Source organism: Podarcis tiliguerta (assembly GCF_965153285.1).
Source record: "Podarcis tiliguerta genome assembly, chromosome: 1".
Classification (NCBI taxonomy): Eukaryota; Metazoa; Chordata; class Lepidosauria; order Squamata; family Lacertidae; genus Podarcis; species Podarcis tiliguerta.
This window is the reverse complement of record NC_139534.1, coordinates 2,853,460-2,866,072: the sequence shown is the minus strand read 5'-3', so window position 1 is coordinate 2,866,072 and position 12,613 is coordinate 2,853,460. Positions and strand designations below refer to the sequence as shown.

Below are 12,613 nucleotides of genomic sequence, written 5' to 3'. Positions count from 1 at the left end.
AATTAACCCATATAATCATAAAATTGTAGAGTGGGAAGAGACCCTAGACCAACCCCAGCAATGTAGGAATCTCAGCTAAAGCATCTATGACAGACGGCCATCCAGCCTCTGCTTAAAAACCTCCAAGGAAGGGGAGTCCACCACCTCCTAAGGGAGACCATTCCACAGTCAAAAAGCTCTTTCTGACAGAAGGTTCTTCCTGATGTTTAGTTGGAATCTCCAAACCCATGCAAAGTCTAAGAGTTAAAGGTGGCAGTATCTCCCCTTATCATGCTTCATCACTTTGGATATTTTTGATTTTATGGATTTTTGCAAAATGCAGCTGATGGTTTTCTTCCAATCTGGTACCTTTCATCTGGTCAGTTCAATTCTGACAAGTAGTAAAGGATCATCTTCTTTTTCTGAGTGGAGTCGGATCATGCATAATGATGGGACCTTCACCTGCTGCAAAAACAGCTGGATCACCCATTCCACCTATTCTGAACATGGCCCCATCCTTTTGACATCTGTCATAATTACATGTTTTCCCTAGCCCATTCTAGACCACACCTGGCCGGCTCCTGTAATATTCTCTGGCTCCTGCACCTATCCCCATCTTGCACCATTCATTGTCTCCAAAGGATTCATTATTCCAGTCCACTGAGTTCTAGCTCCAAGTGCCCTCACCGTCCTAACTTCTATTCCTAACCACCACATTGATCCCTTTAGATCTAAGAATGGAATGCTTTAAAAAGAGACACAGCTAAGGTTGTTCTTGTGGCTTTCTCTCCAAGAACAGAATTGTGAGCACCAGTCTTCAGATGCCTCAAGTAAACCTTGCTTATTGTCCTTGTATCCTGCTTTTCATTTGGAAAGAGTGATTTATATGCGACTTCCAGGGGACTTCCATCTAATCACTAATAAAAGCTACAGCTCCCCTGAATAAAACAACACATGACATTGGAAACCCGTTGCTAAAATTGGTTCTGCAGTGCCTCCCAATTCTTGTAAATTCAGGTGGAAGTGCAGGATGGGTGAGTAGGAAAGGGGAACTGAATCCTGCACTCAGTCAGCTCCTTTTACTCTGTAGCTGCTGCATCTTAGCTGCATTCCCACCCACCCCTGGCCAAAGCAGGGCTCCAAAACCAGAAGCTGTTCCTGCCATGAAAGAAAGTGCTGCAGTGTGCAGTAGTGTCAGGGTGAAAAGCGTGGCTGGGAGGAGATTTCAGTTCCCTCCTCCTGCCCACTTGAGCTTTACTTTCAATTGCATCTCCTGCTTTATAGAGGTTTGGTAGGACTCAAGATAGGTCTGTCCTCAGAACACCTGATTTGACCCTTAACTTCACTGGTGATATAGGATTGCCAGATCATTCCTTGGATAAATGATGGTAACAAATACTATTAAAAATACCTAATGGTCATACCTAATGGCTTGCCCAAGATGAAATACCATGGCATTCAGAACATAAATAGACTGCTGTTAACCTTCCTGCTCCTCAGCTAGCACTTGTGTTCAATGATCAGTTAAAGAAAACCCTAATTATTGTTCTTTGTGTAGGCATCTCAGTCGTTTCTCATCCTTATCCTGGTGGAGAGAGTCAAGAACAAGCTATGTAAGAAGTTGATTTTATTATTTATTTTTATGGAATTTAAATTGTAAGTCCCCCTTGAGGGTTGGGGGAGGGTGGGCTGCTGAGCGGCACCAGCCAACTGGACCCAGCCACCCTTTTAATTCCCCACAGTGCCCCAGAGGGGTGATAGGTTAGAGGCAATGTGGGGAATTAAAGGGGTGGCCGGTTAAAGCTCTGGCACCAGAGCCCAGAAAGCCCAGCCAGGATGACAGAAAGAAGAGGTGTTTGTGAAAAGACACTTTACCAGGACATCTATCAAATCTAGAGCTGGATCTGTCTGCATACTTATTTTGAACGTACTTTTGTTTACCTTCCCCCACTCAGGCTTAGTAGTTTACTGGATATCATAGTCTCCATGTCCGTCCTGATTGGCTACTCCATCACGACAGCCAGCTTTGTGCTTTATGTAGTCAAGGAGCATCAAACCAAGGCAAAACAGCTGCAGCATATCTCAGGCATGGGTGTGACAAGCTACTGGGTGACTAACTTCATTTATGACCTTGTAAGTATCTTACCTCTTACATATCAGTTTGCAAAATGGTGTATGATGAAGAGCAGCGTGGAGATTGCAGCACTGAGATTTACCTTGAACTCTGACACAGAACACCTGAAAGGAGCTATTAAGTACGTATTAAGCTCCTTTCAGGTGTTCTGTGTCAGAGTTAAATCAACACCTGGGGCTGGAGGAGGGAGAGAAGATCAAAGATGAGCCTGCTGGTTGTATCCCATCACCCTTAACTTTTGCAGCGAGCCATCTGCTAGACTTGTACAGGTTCCCCATGTGGTTAGAACCTGGACTTTCCAGGTTTCTAAATCACACAGGTAGCCTCCCTAAGTAGAACAGGCTCTCTGCTACAAAAGTTATCCCTTCAACTTGTGCAAGAGTGGGAATGAGAGGTGGGCTCAGTGTTCTTGTCCTTTCTCTCCTGTGCGTGTGGAACAGTTGAATAGCTGCAATGATAGTGGTGATTCTGACCCACATAGGAGCAAACTAACTTTGTGCGATGACATTTAAACATATTTAGAACTAGAGCTATTACAGTACGTATATGCTAAGAACATGGACAACCCCTTTTTTCCCCTGGCTGTAGCATATGCATAAAGCTCAGCACATTTATAAAAAGATCAGTGTGCTATTAAGGTCAAGACTTCATTTTATTTTTAACTTGTAGGCATAAAAATTGCTTTAGGTTAAATTGCAAAGAGGCAAAGGCAAAAAGCCAGGTCTAAAAGTCATCCAGTGGTATGTATTTTGTTACGAACTATGAGTAATGGCTGTTCATGTAAGACTGTTTCCTGTGACCTTCTAAACTCTGTCACATCTAGGCAGAAAATTTGCTCAAAAATACTCTGAACCATATTTTTCCAAGAAACATTTAATTCTTATTCTTATTAAATTATTTTGAAACAAGTATGTTGGAAGCTTTCCCTCTTTTCTGGGCTTGGTTACTTTTTTCAGAGTTGTTCAACCTCAAAACATAAAAAATTGTATTAAAAATTAAAAACATTTCATGGATTCACAAAACGGCATTGCATTAGCTTCTCAGGGGAAAAAAGAATATTTTTGATTGCAGCAGAATGAAAATATAACCGGAATAGAATCAATTGGATTGACTTCTGAGTAGACATTTGTTGCATTATGATGTAGAATGTTATAAAAGTTACAAAAGTAAGAGGTTGAATTATTACAATTAACTGGAGGGATAGTTACCCCAGAGCATAATACAACTTGGTTCAGGAAAATGATAGAAAGGGGTCCATGATAACAAAACAAGTAGGTTAGCTTATTCAATTCCTCTTCCCATTAATTAGGATGTGTCAAATCCTTATCTAGTCGCAGTTATTTTTTGACAACCTCTCTCTCTATACATCTCAGTGGCATGCTTCACTACACTGGTTCCTCAGTCAGGCTGAGGCTTCATACACACTCAACATTCAAAGTACATGACTCACCCCCCCCCTTAAAATACTTAGGAACTTTAATTTGTCAAAGGTGTTGAAAATTGCAGCTCCTTGAGGGGTAAACTACAGTTCCCAGGATTCCTGGGGGGAAAAGTATAAATGTGCTTTAAACAGAAGCTACTTCTGATATTGTGTGCTAGTGTTCAAGGGCTGCATGACCACCCAGAAATTCGTAGTCTCTCAGCCTGCAGGGACAAAGGTGCCTGCACTATTGCAATGGGAGAGGAGAAGGGGGGGGGTATGAGAGCATTTATGTGGGCTACACTCTTGTTCTCTCTTTTCAACACTTAGCCACCTCTTGCCAAATTATTCATTAGATCTGGGTTGTTTTCTCCAGTGGTTGTCCGAAATCACCTCCAACTGGCCTGTGCACCTGCAAGAATCATACAAGCCACCCAAAGTTGGTTAGAGCTGAAGAACTTGCCAAACATACTCTTCTGGCTCTAACCTTCATGTAATAGGCCTGCCTCTATCAGGCTCCATATGCTTGCCGTGAAATGGCGTATTTATATATCATCCAGTCGAAAACGTCACAGTGATCTAACTGAAATCAATATTCACCAGACTGAAACTAATGCAGTGATACTCTCCAACCTGATACTTCTCGGTGAATTCCTACTGGCAAACAATTCTCATTTCAAATTAAGGGGAGAGACTGGGAAGTCTTGAAGCTGCTGCTAATTAGAATTTGGGTTGGACTCAAGTGATTACACTTTCCCCCAACAAGAAACTATCAGCAATATTAAAAAAACAGCACACCTTGTGGTCATCCAGTGAGCTTCCTGCTCAGTGAGGATTTGAACTCTCCTCCCTGGTCCTAGTGGAAAGATGCACAGGATGTGTAGTTCTTGCAGAGAGTTGAAAACAATTTGAAAGAGAGAGTTGCTCTTCATGATGTATTTTGCTTAGCCCACTTTTGTTCTTGTTATCAGAGTTTGCAGAGTTTTCAGAAACCACAGGTAACAATGCGTCTCTCGAACTATTTTCAAATCTCTTAAAGACTACTGTATGTCTCTAGCAAAAGACTACTCATGCTGCTTTAAAAAATAATAATGAAAATTTCTTTTATTGAAATAAAAAAGCTTCACCAGAAACACAACCTTAGCCCTATGTGGAGTGGTGATTTCAATCCATGTCAGTGACTCTGATCAAACAAAGGGGAGGGAAGAAAAGATGTGATTATATGTATCTGTCCTAAGGATGCTTCATATTTTTCATGCAATAGAAGCTAATTCAGTTCCATGTGTAATTTTCAGGTTTACTTTCTGATACCTGTTACACTCTCAGTGGGAGTAATTTCAGCTTTTCGGATACCAGCTTTCTTCAATGACAGCAACCTGTTGGCTGTATTCCTACTTCTTCTCCTTTTTGGGTAAGGATTTGGTTTAGTTTAACCTACCTGAATTTAACACCCCATCCTGGCTCCAATTGTGAGCAGAACTCTCTAGCGACTGCCGCCTCACCCGTTCTGCTAATGGAAGCCTTGCCGTCAGCTGAACTACACCCGCTGGATACAATCAGAGTAAGAAAGGAGGTTTACAACATTGCACCATTATAACTTTCCACTTGGTGCTTTAAAAAACCCCAAACATATTTAAGAACCCCTTTTTTATTTTGGGATATTATGATTCTGTGTTGCCTTGCTGGCTCATTTGGATATAAAGTCAGGCATAACTAAATAAAGTACAAACTATGAATGGTCAGGCTAACCTCAGTTAGCAGCTTGATTAATTTAGTAATCAATCAAACCAAGCTCATCCCAGAAACAACATGATCCTTTCCTCATCTTTTTGCTCTTGATAGATATTTCAAGGAAGCCGATGACCAACACCAGCTTTGCTGTTCTTTTTGACTTTGCCCAAAAAAAGATGAATGGTGCAGCCTTGTTGTTTTCTTTACCAGAGACAATAATCAGCTGACAGGCTGACTAGACTAGTAGTGTCAGTCAATAAAGGACATACTTTGCTGCTTTTGTTGGTCTCTTGCTTTATTGTATTTTTTATTCTTGTTGTTGATGTTCTGCAGATATGCAACATTTCCATGGATGTACTTGCTGGCTGGAATGTTCAAGGAAACAGGAATGGCCTTTATAGTTTATGTCTGCATCAACTTGTTCTTTGGCATCAATACGATCATGACTCATTCAATTATGTTTCTACTTTCCCAAGAAAAGGCCACTGATCAGGTATGAGCCTTGCAAACACACCTTTAACTCTCATGTATAGAAGTTGTGCAAAATTCATTCTGTTTCATGCGGGGGACAGACAACAATGCTCTTACTTCAAGGAAGTTTTGACTTGATAGTACCACATATCTTGGAGGCTGGATAAATAAAGATGTAATATAATTGCTTAAATTGAGTACTTTAAATCAGCCTGTACCTAAAACTTCTAAATACAATCAGCCAACCTCTTGACATTGCCTTCTGTTTATGTAAGGATGGCTTTCTCTTTCAGATTACAATGAATACCATCCATAAAAATATCTAAGGGCAATAAATCTGTACTGTGGGTATATATCTCAGTGATGGGGTTTCCTTCATGTAGGCTTCTCCACTCTGGAGGTCTCAAGTGCCAAACTGCATCACCATTCTCAAGTCTCATTAGTGCAGCACAATGGACGGTGCCTGGGACCTTTAGAACAAAGGAAGATATTTCAAGGAAACAGAATGAATTCATACCTTCCCTCCAAAAACGAACCTCCTTGGCCAAACTGGTTGCAGTGGGACCATCCCTGCGTAAACCAGGAGAGGGGTGTCAAAGAGGAGCAGAGCTTCTCTTCCTCTGCCTGGGAATCTCATGATATATAGCTTCGGGCACTTTTTTCTGCAGCCTGAGTTTCCTTCCCTCACTGGATGTGGGCAGGGTAAGATGTGGGGTATCCGGCTGTTGTTGTTCCGTGTATTTCTTACCTGCCCTTCACTGGGTGGGCTTTTTTATATGAATCTTTTGGTTGCTGCAAAAAATGTCTTGGCCCATATTTGGGAATTGCCTTCAATACCAACAGCTGCAGCAAGGATAGTCACAGTGTGTGAAATTGTACACGTGGACAAATTGACATCAGTATGCTTCAGATGGTTTTCTGGGACTGTGTACTCATGTGCACAAACAGCGAGGTTTTTTTAGCTGTTCATATAAATGGGTGACATCCAGTGGAATCGGGCCCATTGCATCCACTGGCACAATGCAGGCTAGCACCTGGTGCTTTTATTCTTAAAGACACAGTCCTTATTTCTATTTACAATTTTTTTGCCCAAGCTACTGCATCGTATCTCTTTTTCTCTTTTATAAAAAAAGAAAGCAACCACAAAAACCACACATTGTGAAGAAGGATGATAGGTGAATAAAAACTGTGACTGCCCTTGTCATAGCTTGTTTAGATAACATCATGCCTGTCCAATTTAAAAATGTAACGATGGGTAGACTAAATTCCTAAATCTAAACATAAAAGCAAAGTACTTCCTCCCTAGTAAGAAAGTGTAGAAGCCAGCTCCCTTCTCTAAAATATAAGCATTGTTTTATAATGGACCAGCTTGTCAGCTTTCATTATGGACATAGGTCTTTCCTGAACATGCATTCAGCATTTTCCTTGAAGGCGTTTGATCAGGAAAGCGCACGCAAAGGATTTACAATATATTTGTGCCCATAGGCAGACAAGAGTTGTTGATTGACATTGATATGTCCCTTGCAGGTGCCTGGCTAAGTCTCCCTATGATGATTTATTGCATATCTGATGCCCAGCACAAGTGTCAACAGCATTTCTCACTCCATGACAAGAAGTACAGGGATCAGACACAAAGACCAACTTTTCACTGCTTGTCAGATGGTATTTTCACACACACCCTTCTTGGAACAGCTGTACATAGCTTGGGCCAGATTATAGCCTGAAACCATCTGCAGCACCAGTTTTTGTTGTCTGCTAGCTGACCTGAAACTAATGTCTTCAGTGTATCTATGTGTTAAAGACTAGCTGAAATAGAAGGTCATTTATGGGCTGTGGCAACAGTAGTGCTAGCAATGTAGTACCAGAGGTGAAGCGTTCCACTGTGCTGAAGATGCTACAACCCAGATCTCCAGAAGTTAACCTGAATCATATTGGCCTGGACTACATACCTGTAAACAAGATGTAAAAATAAAGCATACATGATGGGGAAAGGCAAGCATATTGGAAAGTGTGGCAGGAAAGGGGGGAAATTACCTTTTCTTGAGATGGGAGCAGGTTAAGCCAGCAAGTCCCCTTTTCTCATATAAGTGAGAGGTAGGGAAAGCCTTCCCCATTCTGGTGAAACTGGCTGACTGAACCTCCACCAAGAATAACCTGTTGATGAAGAAGGGGTCACAATAAATTTCTGTGTGATGCACACATACTTAGCAGCAGGATGTGTACAATCCCTCTGCACCACCACCAGGAGGGACATTTTGCTATAAAACTCAATACATTATTCCTAATTTTTATGACATATGAAACTAGAAAGTAAATGCACATTAAGGTATTTTTTCTTCCTTTCAGAGCTTGCATGACCTTGCTGAAACACTGAGGCATATTTATCTGATATTTCCACAATTCTGTTTCGGATATGGATTGATCGAACTGTCACAGTATCAAGCCTTGATGGGTTTCCTAAAAGCATATGGAGTGGATTACCCTGACAGAACCTTTGAGTTGGACAGGATAAGTTCCAAGCTGCTTGGGTTGTTTATCCAGGGGACTATATTGTTTTCAATCCGCCTCTTGGTCGATGATGGGACAATTCAGAAAGTCTGGCATAATACATTAGAGTAAGTGACCTGCGGGGAAAGGGTTCTCCAAAATCAGAAACAGGATGATGGATTGACAGGGAAAAAGATGTGGCATATAGACTTGTGATTTATTGTTTTACATTTACACCAGGGATTTGTAAAATGCTTCAGCAACAAACATGGATTTCTGATTAGATTATGATTATGACAACAGCCAAGCTCAGTTTGCCCCAATTTCTCTCCCCCCCACCCCCGCATTTCAATCTGCCTTCTGTGCATTGGATACAGGAATTAGAAAATTGTCTTGTCGCACTATTGCCTTACTACATAACAGGCACACAGCCCCAAAATTAGAGAAATCCAAAAGCAAGAAGGTATTTATCCTTGAGACAGGAGAATGGTCCCTCAGCTTGATTCACAAACCAGTATAAGCAGGTAGTTCTTACACTAAATTGGATTGCATTCCAATTTCTTTTTTTAAAAAAATAATATTTATTCGAGTTTCCACAAATACAAAGTTAAAAAAGACCAAATACAATAGAGTAGAAAGAAGAAAAAAGAGAAAAAGTAAAAATTTAAAAATACATAAAAACACCCCCCCACCCCACCAACAAAAAAAAACACACACAAAAAGCAAAAAACATTTAAAAAGAAAACACTTCCATTTTCCAAGTTCTATCTTTCAATAACTTATTTCCTCGGCCTCCTCCCGCCTCCCTTTTTGTATTCCAGTTAATTATATCAGCAAATTCTTCCCATCTTTCACTGCTTACTCGCTTATTTGTCTTAGTCCATTTAAACCTTATTCTCCCATCAGCATCTAAAAAATTGTCCAAACTCCAATCTACTAAACAAAAAAACTTAAATCTTATGCCCTTAAATCCTAATATCTCAAATCTTTATCTTATTTCCACTAAAGCCAAATAGATTCATTCCGCCATCTCCCAAAGTCCTTAATCATACAATGTTATGCTAAATGCTATTTTTAAAAGTTTCCAATTTTTCCCACCATCTCTTCCCCCTGGTTTTGGATTCTGCCAGTTTTTTCTACAATTTTTATCAGTCTTTCCTGTCAGCCATTGGTTCCTTCAACCCGGTTCCCTTATGTCCGAGGCTCTTAAATCTTCTCTCTGGACTGCCTGCAAGTTTCTTTCCAAGCCTAAAATTGAGTCCCAAAGAACTTCTTTCCCGACGTCTCCTTTACTCCTTTTCAACACGCTTGCCCAAGCTCCATGTTTAAATTTATAGACCAAAAGATATTCCAAAGCTTACTCCACAGTCTCTTTGGTGTTGCGAAAATCCATTTTTCCAAGGTTTCCCCCCAGTGCCACCCTCCAAAATATAAACCATCCATCTTGCCTTACTCAGTCCAAGTGGGGCACTGCCTTTCCAAGTCAGTCCTTCAACCTCCATAACCTCAATCTTCAATTTATATCCATCAATTTGAGTCCCTAATACTGGGGCTTCCACATGGAATTCCTCTTGCAGAGACAGAACAGGTTTTGATTGTCCCATCCTCTTCTCCAATGCTCATCCTTGCAAAGTTGGTTCCACTTCCCGAACCGCACCTGTTGAATTACTCACTTTCTTTACCAAAATAGCCACATTTTGTTTCAGACCAGAGATGCCCTGTTCAAGAGTGCCCACTTTCTTTGTGATTTGTTCCAACAGAGCTGTTATTCTATCAACCATGCTCCCAGGCTCTTCTTGTTTTTCCAGTGTTATCTACTACTCTTCAAGGCCACTTGTTTGCAGCCTCCATGGAATTTTCCGTCTCAAAAATGTAACAGTCGCAGTTTCTAAAACTCCCTCTGTCGGCAACAGTTTCTTTTTGTTATTTTCAATTCGAATTTCAGTTGCAAAATTACAGATCAGCTCCTTTTCATTCCAAATAACACGAAATCATTATCTAGAAATATGTATCTCTGTTCATCCTTCCATAAAAGTATACTCCATTCCTCCGTTATTGTTATTTTTTAAGTTATAAAGCCTTTTGACAGCCCGATCCCAGGCTTGAATTAGGTGAATTAGGTCGTCTTTTTACTGTCCTGCAGGTCTCAATCGTCCACAAAAGAATCCCCCCCCCTCTTCCCCTGCTTCCGAGGGGGTGCTCAAAAAACTTGAATGGTGAAAATTAATTCTTTACAAAGCACTTTTCAAAAGCTCCAGCTTACGGCGGCTTTGCTTTGATCTTTCTACAAAACGGAAGGTGGGCTTCCTGTTTAAACCTTCACGTTCAAGTGCCAAATTCAGAACCACAGAATCAAAAAATAGTAGAGTCGGAAGGGACCGCAAGAATCATCTAGTCCAGGCTTCCTCAAACTTGGCCCTCCAGATGTTTTTTGGACTACAACTTCCATGATCCCTAGCTAGCAGGACCAGTGGTCAGGAATGTAGTCTCAAAACATCTGGAGGGCTGAGACAGAGGATCTATTCCAACCCTCTGCAATGCAGAAATCTTTTGCCCGACGTATCTATGGGAGCTGGTCTCTTTTAACACACCATTTTAAGCAGGAAGTTGTTGCACTAAGCTCAACTAAGTCTGCAATCCTATGTTCACCTACCTGAGACTAAACCTGATTTAACTGAATAGGACTTATTTCTGGGTAAACATGTATAGGATTGCACTGTTAGTCTCACTGACTTCAATGGGATGGAATATTCCTCTCTCTAGATGGTATCTAGTATGTGCCCCTGGGGCAGCTCAGTCAGCAGAGCATGAGATTCTACCAGGAAGCAGGGCATGGGGGCCATAACCCTCTCCTGCTTTTGCTTTGGGTTTTTGTGCCCATTATCTCATCCTGAGAGATATTCCTGCCTCTGATAATGAATGCTCCATTTATTCTCAAAGGTGACAGCTATAGACTGACTTCTTCTCTTTGTCAAAAGTTGCCAATGTGTTGTCATCCATTGTTGTCCCAAGCCAGCATGACCAATGGTCAGGCTTAATAGGAGTTGCAGTCCAAGAATATCTTGAGGGCTGCAAGTTAGCTACCCCTGCTTGCCTCTGCATCTGTCCAATCCCCTTCAGAAGCTGTCTAAGCTGGTGGTCATCATAGCAACTTTTGGTAGTATCAAAGCTGCTTTGAGGATCAGAGTCAGGAACATAAGATTCTCTTGTTTCTAAATGCTGCTTCGAGGGCTCAAGAGTAGGTGTCTCCAACAAGCAGCTGTGCTCCTTCTGCATGAGATGGTTTGTTTGTTAATGTATTTTTATTGTATCCCATTCTGGGATTGCTTTTAGTAATGAAGAGCAGGCTAGAAATATTTTAAATAAATGCATTACTTAAATGTATTTCATGCCAATCAAACACGACTACAATTTGTGCCATCGCAATCTGTTGTTATGGAACATTCTCCTTCATCCCTTAATTTTCCATTTGTCTTTTAGTGGGGCAGGGCTGAGTTGGATCTATTTTTTATATGGGTGGTTCTTGTTATTACACTTGCTTTTAATGTGTGTGTTGTCAGCCACTTTGAGTTCACCTTTCTGAAAAACAATAAGATAGTGCTAACAGGAGTTGTCTTCCACCATGCCAGATTCATGCATAACATAGTACATGGCAAGCCACAATTCCACCTGGAAGCCATTGATGAGGAGGAAGACAAGGATGTACAAGCCGAAAGAGAGAGAGTCACATTAGGCTTAGCAGATTGCGACATGCTGCAGCTCCAGAACCTCACCAAAATCTACCATCTTCCCCACCGAAGAATTGTGGCAGTAAAAAATGTCAGTATTGGAATCCCAGCAGGAGAGGTAAGTCGGTACAATTAAAAACACTGCTACTGCCTTGGAATACATTCACAGACTGGCTGGCTGGCTGGCTGGCACCCAACACTGAGCATTTGGGGAGCCATTTACTCAGAGCTCTCTGCTGCTACACAGTGTTATTGTCTATAATCAACAGCTCATCCAGGCTACAGTAAGCAGGGATGCAAGTGAGTGAGTGTGGGATTTCTTCCCTAAGTGGCCATAATATTACATTGGAACTTCAAGGAAAAACAACTCCAGTATTGTGGAAAAACAGATGATATGATCCTCACGATACTGTACCGTATTACAAGCAAGATGAAAGGGTTTGTTCCTCACATCAAAAACATCCTCCATGTAAAAAGTGAACGTGTTTGCAGGAGTATTCAGCTGAGGCATTTGACTTCTCCACCTTGGAACTGTGATTTTGATTAATTTTGTCTGAAAATGAACGCATCCAAACACACTCAGGTCCCTTTGCTGAAGCCCATAAATCACTTCCTAGATTTCTTTTGTTGTTTCGGTTTTCTCATATGAATTAACAACTATGC

At 41.2% G+C, this 12,613-nt stretch overlaps 1 protein-coding gene across 1 annotated transcript in view; it reads left to right on the top strand.

Moving 5' to 3' along the window:
* The window catches only part of ABCA12 (ATP binding cassette subfamily A member 12), a 125,629-nt gene that overhangs the window by 100,713 nt on the left and 12,303 nt on the right, over nt 1–12,613 (top strand). Inside the window, exons 41-46 of the mRNA XM_083400196.1 lie at nt 1,538–1,592; nt 1,935–2,112; nt 4,829–4,944; nt 5,598–5,757; nt 8,082–8,350; nt 11,852–12,068. Coding sequence (XP_083256322.1) covers nt 1,538–1,592; nt 1,935–2,112; nt 4,829–4,944; nt 5,598–5,757; nt 8,082–8,350; nt 11,852–12,068 — 995 coding nt within the window. The remainder of the gene's footprint in view (nt 1–1,537; nt 1,593–1,934; nt 2,113–4,828; nt 4,945–5,597; nt 5,758–8,081; nt 8,351–11,851; nt 12,069–12,613) is intronic.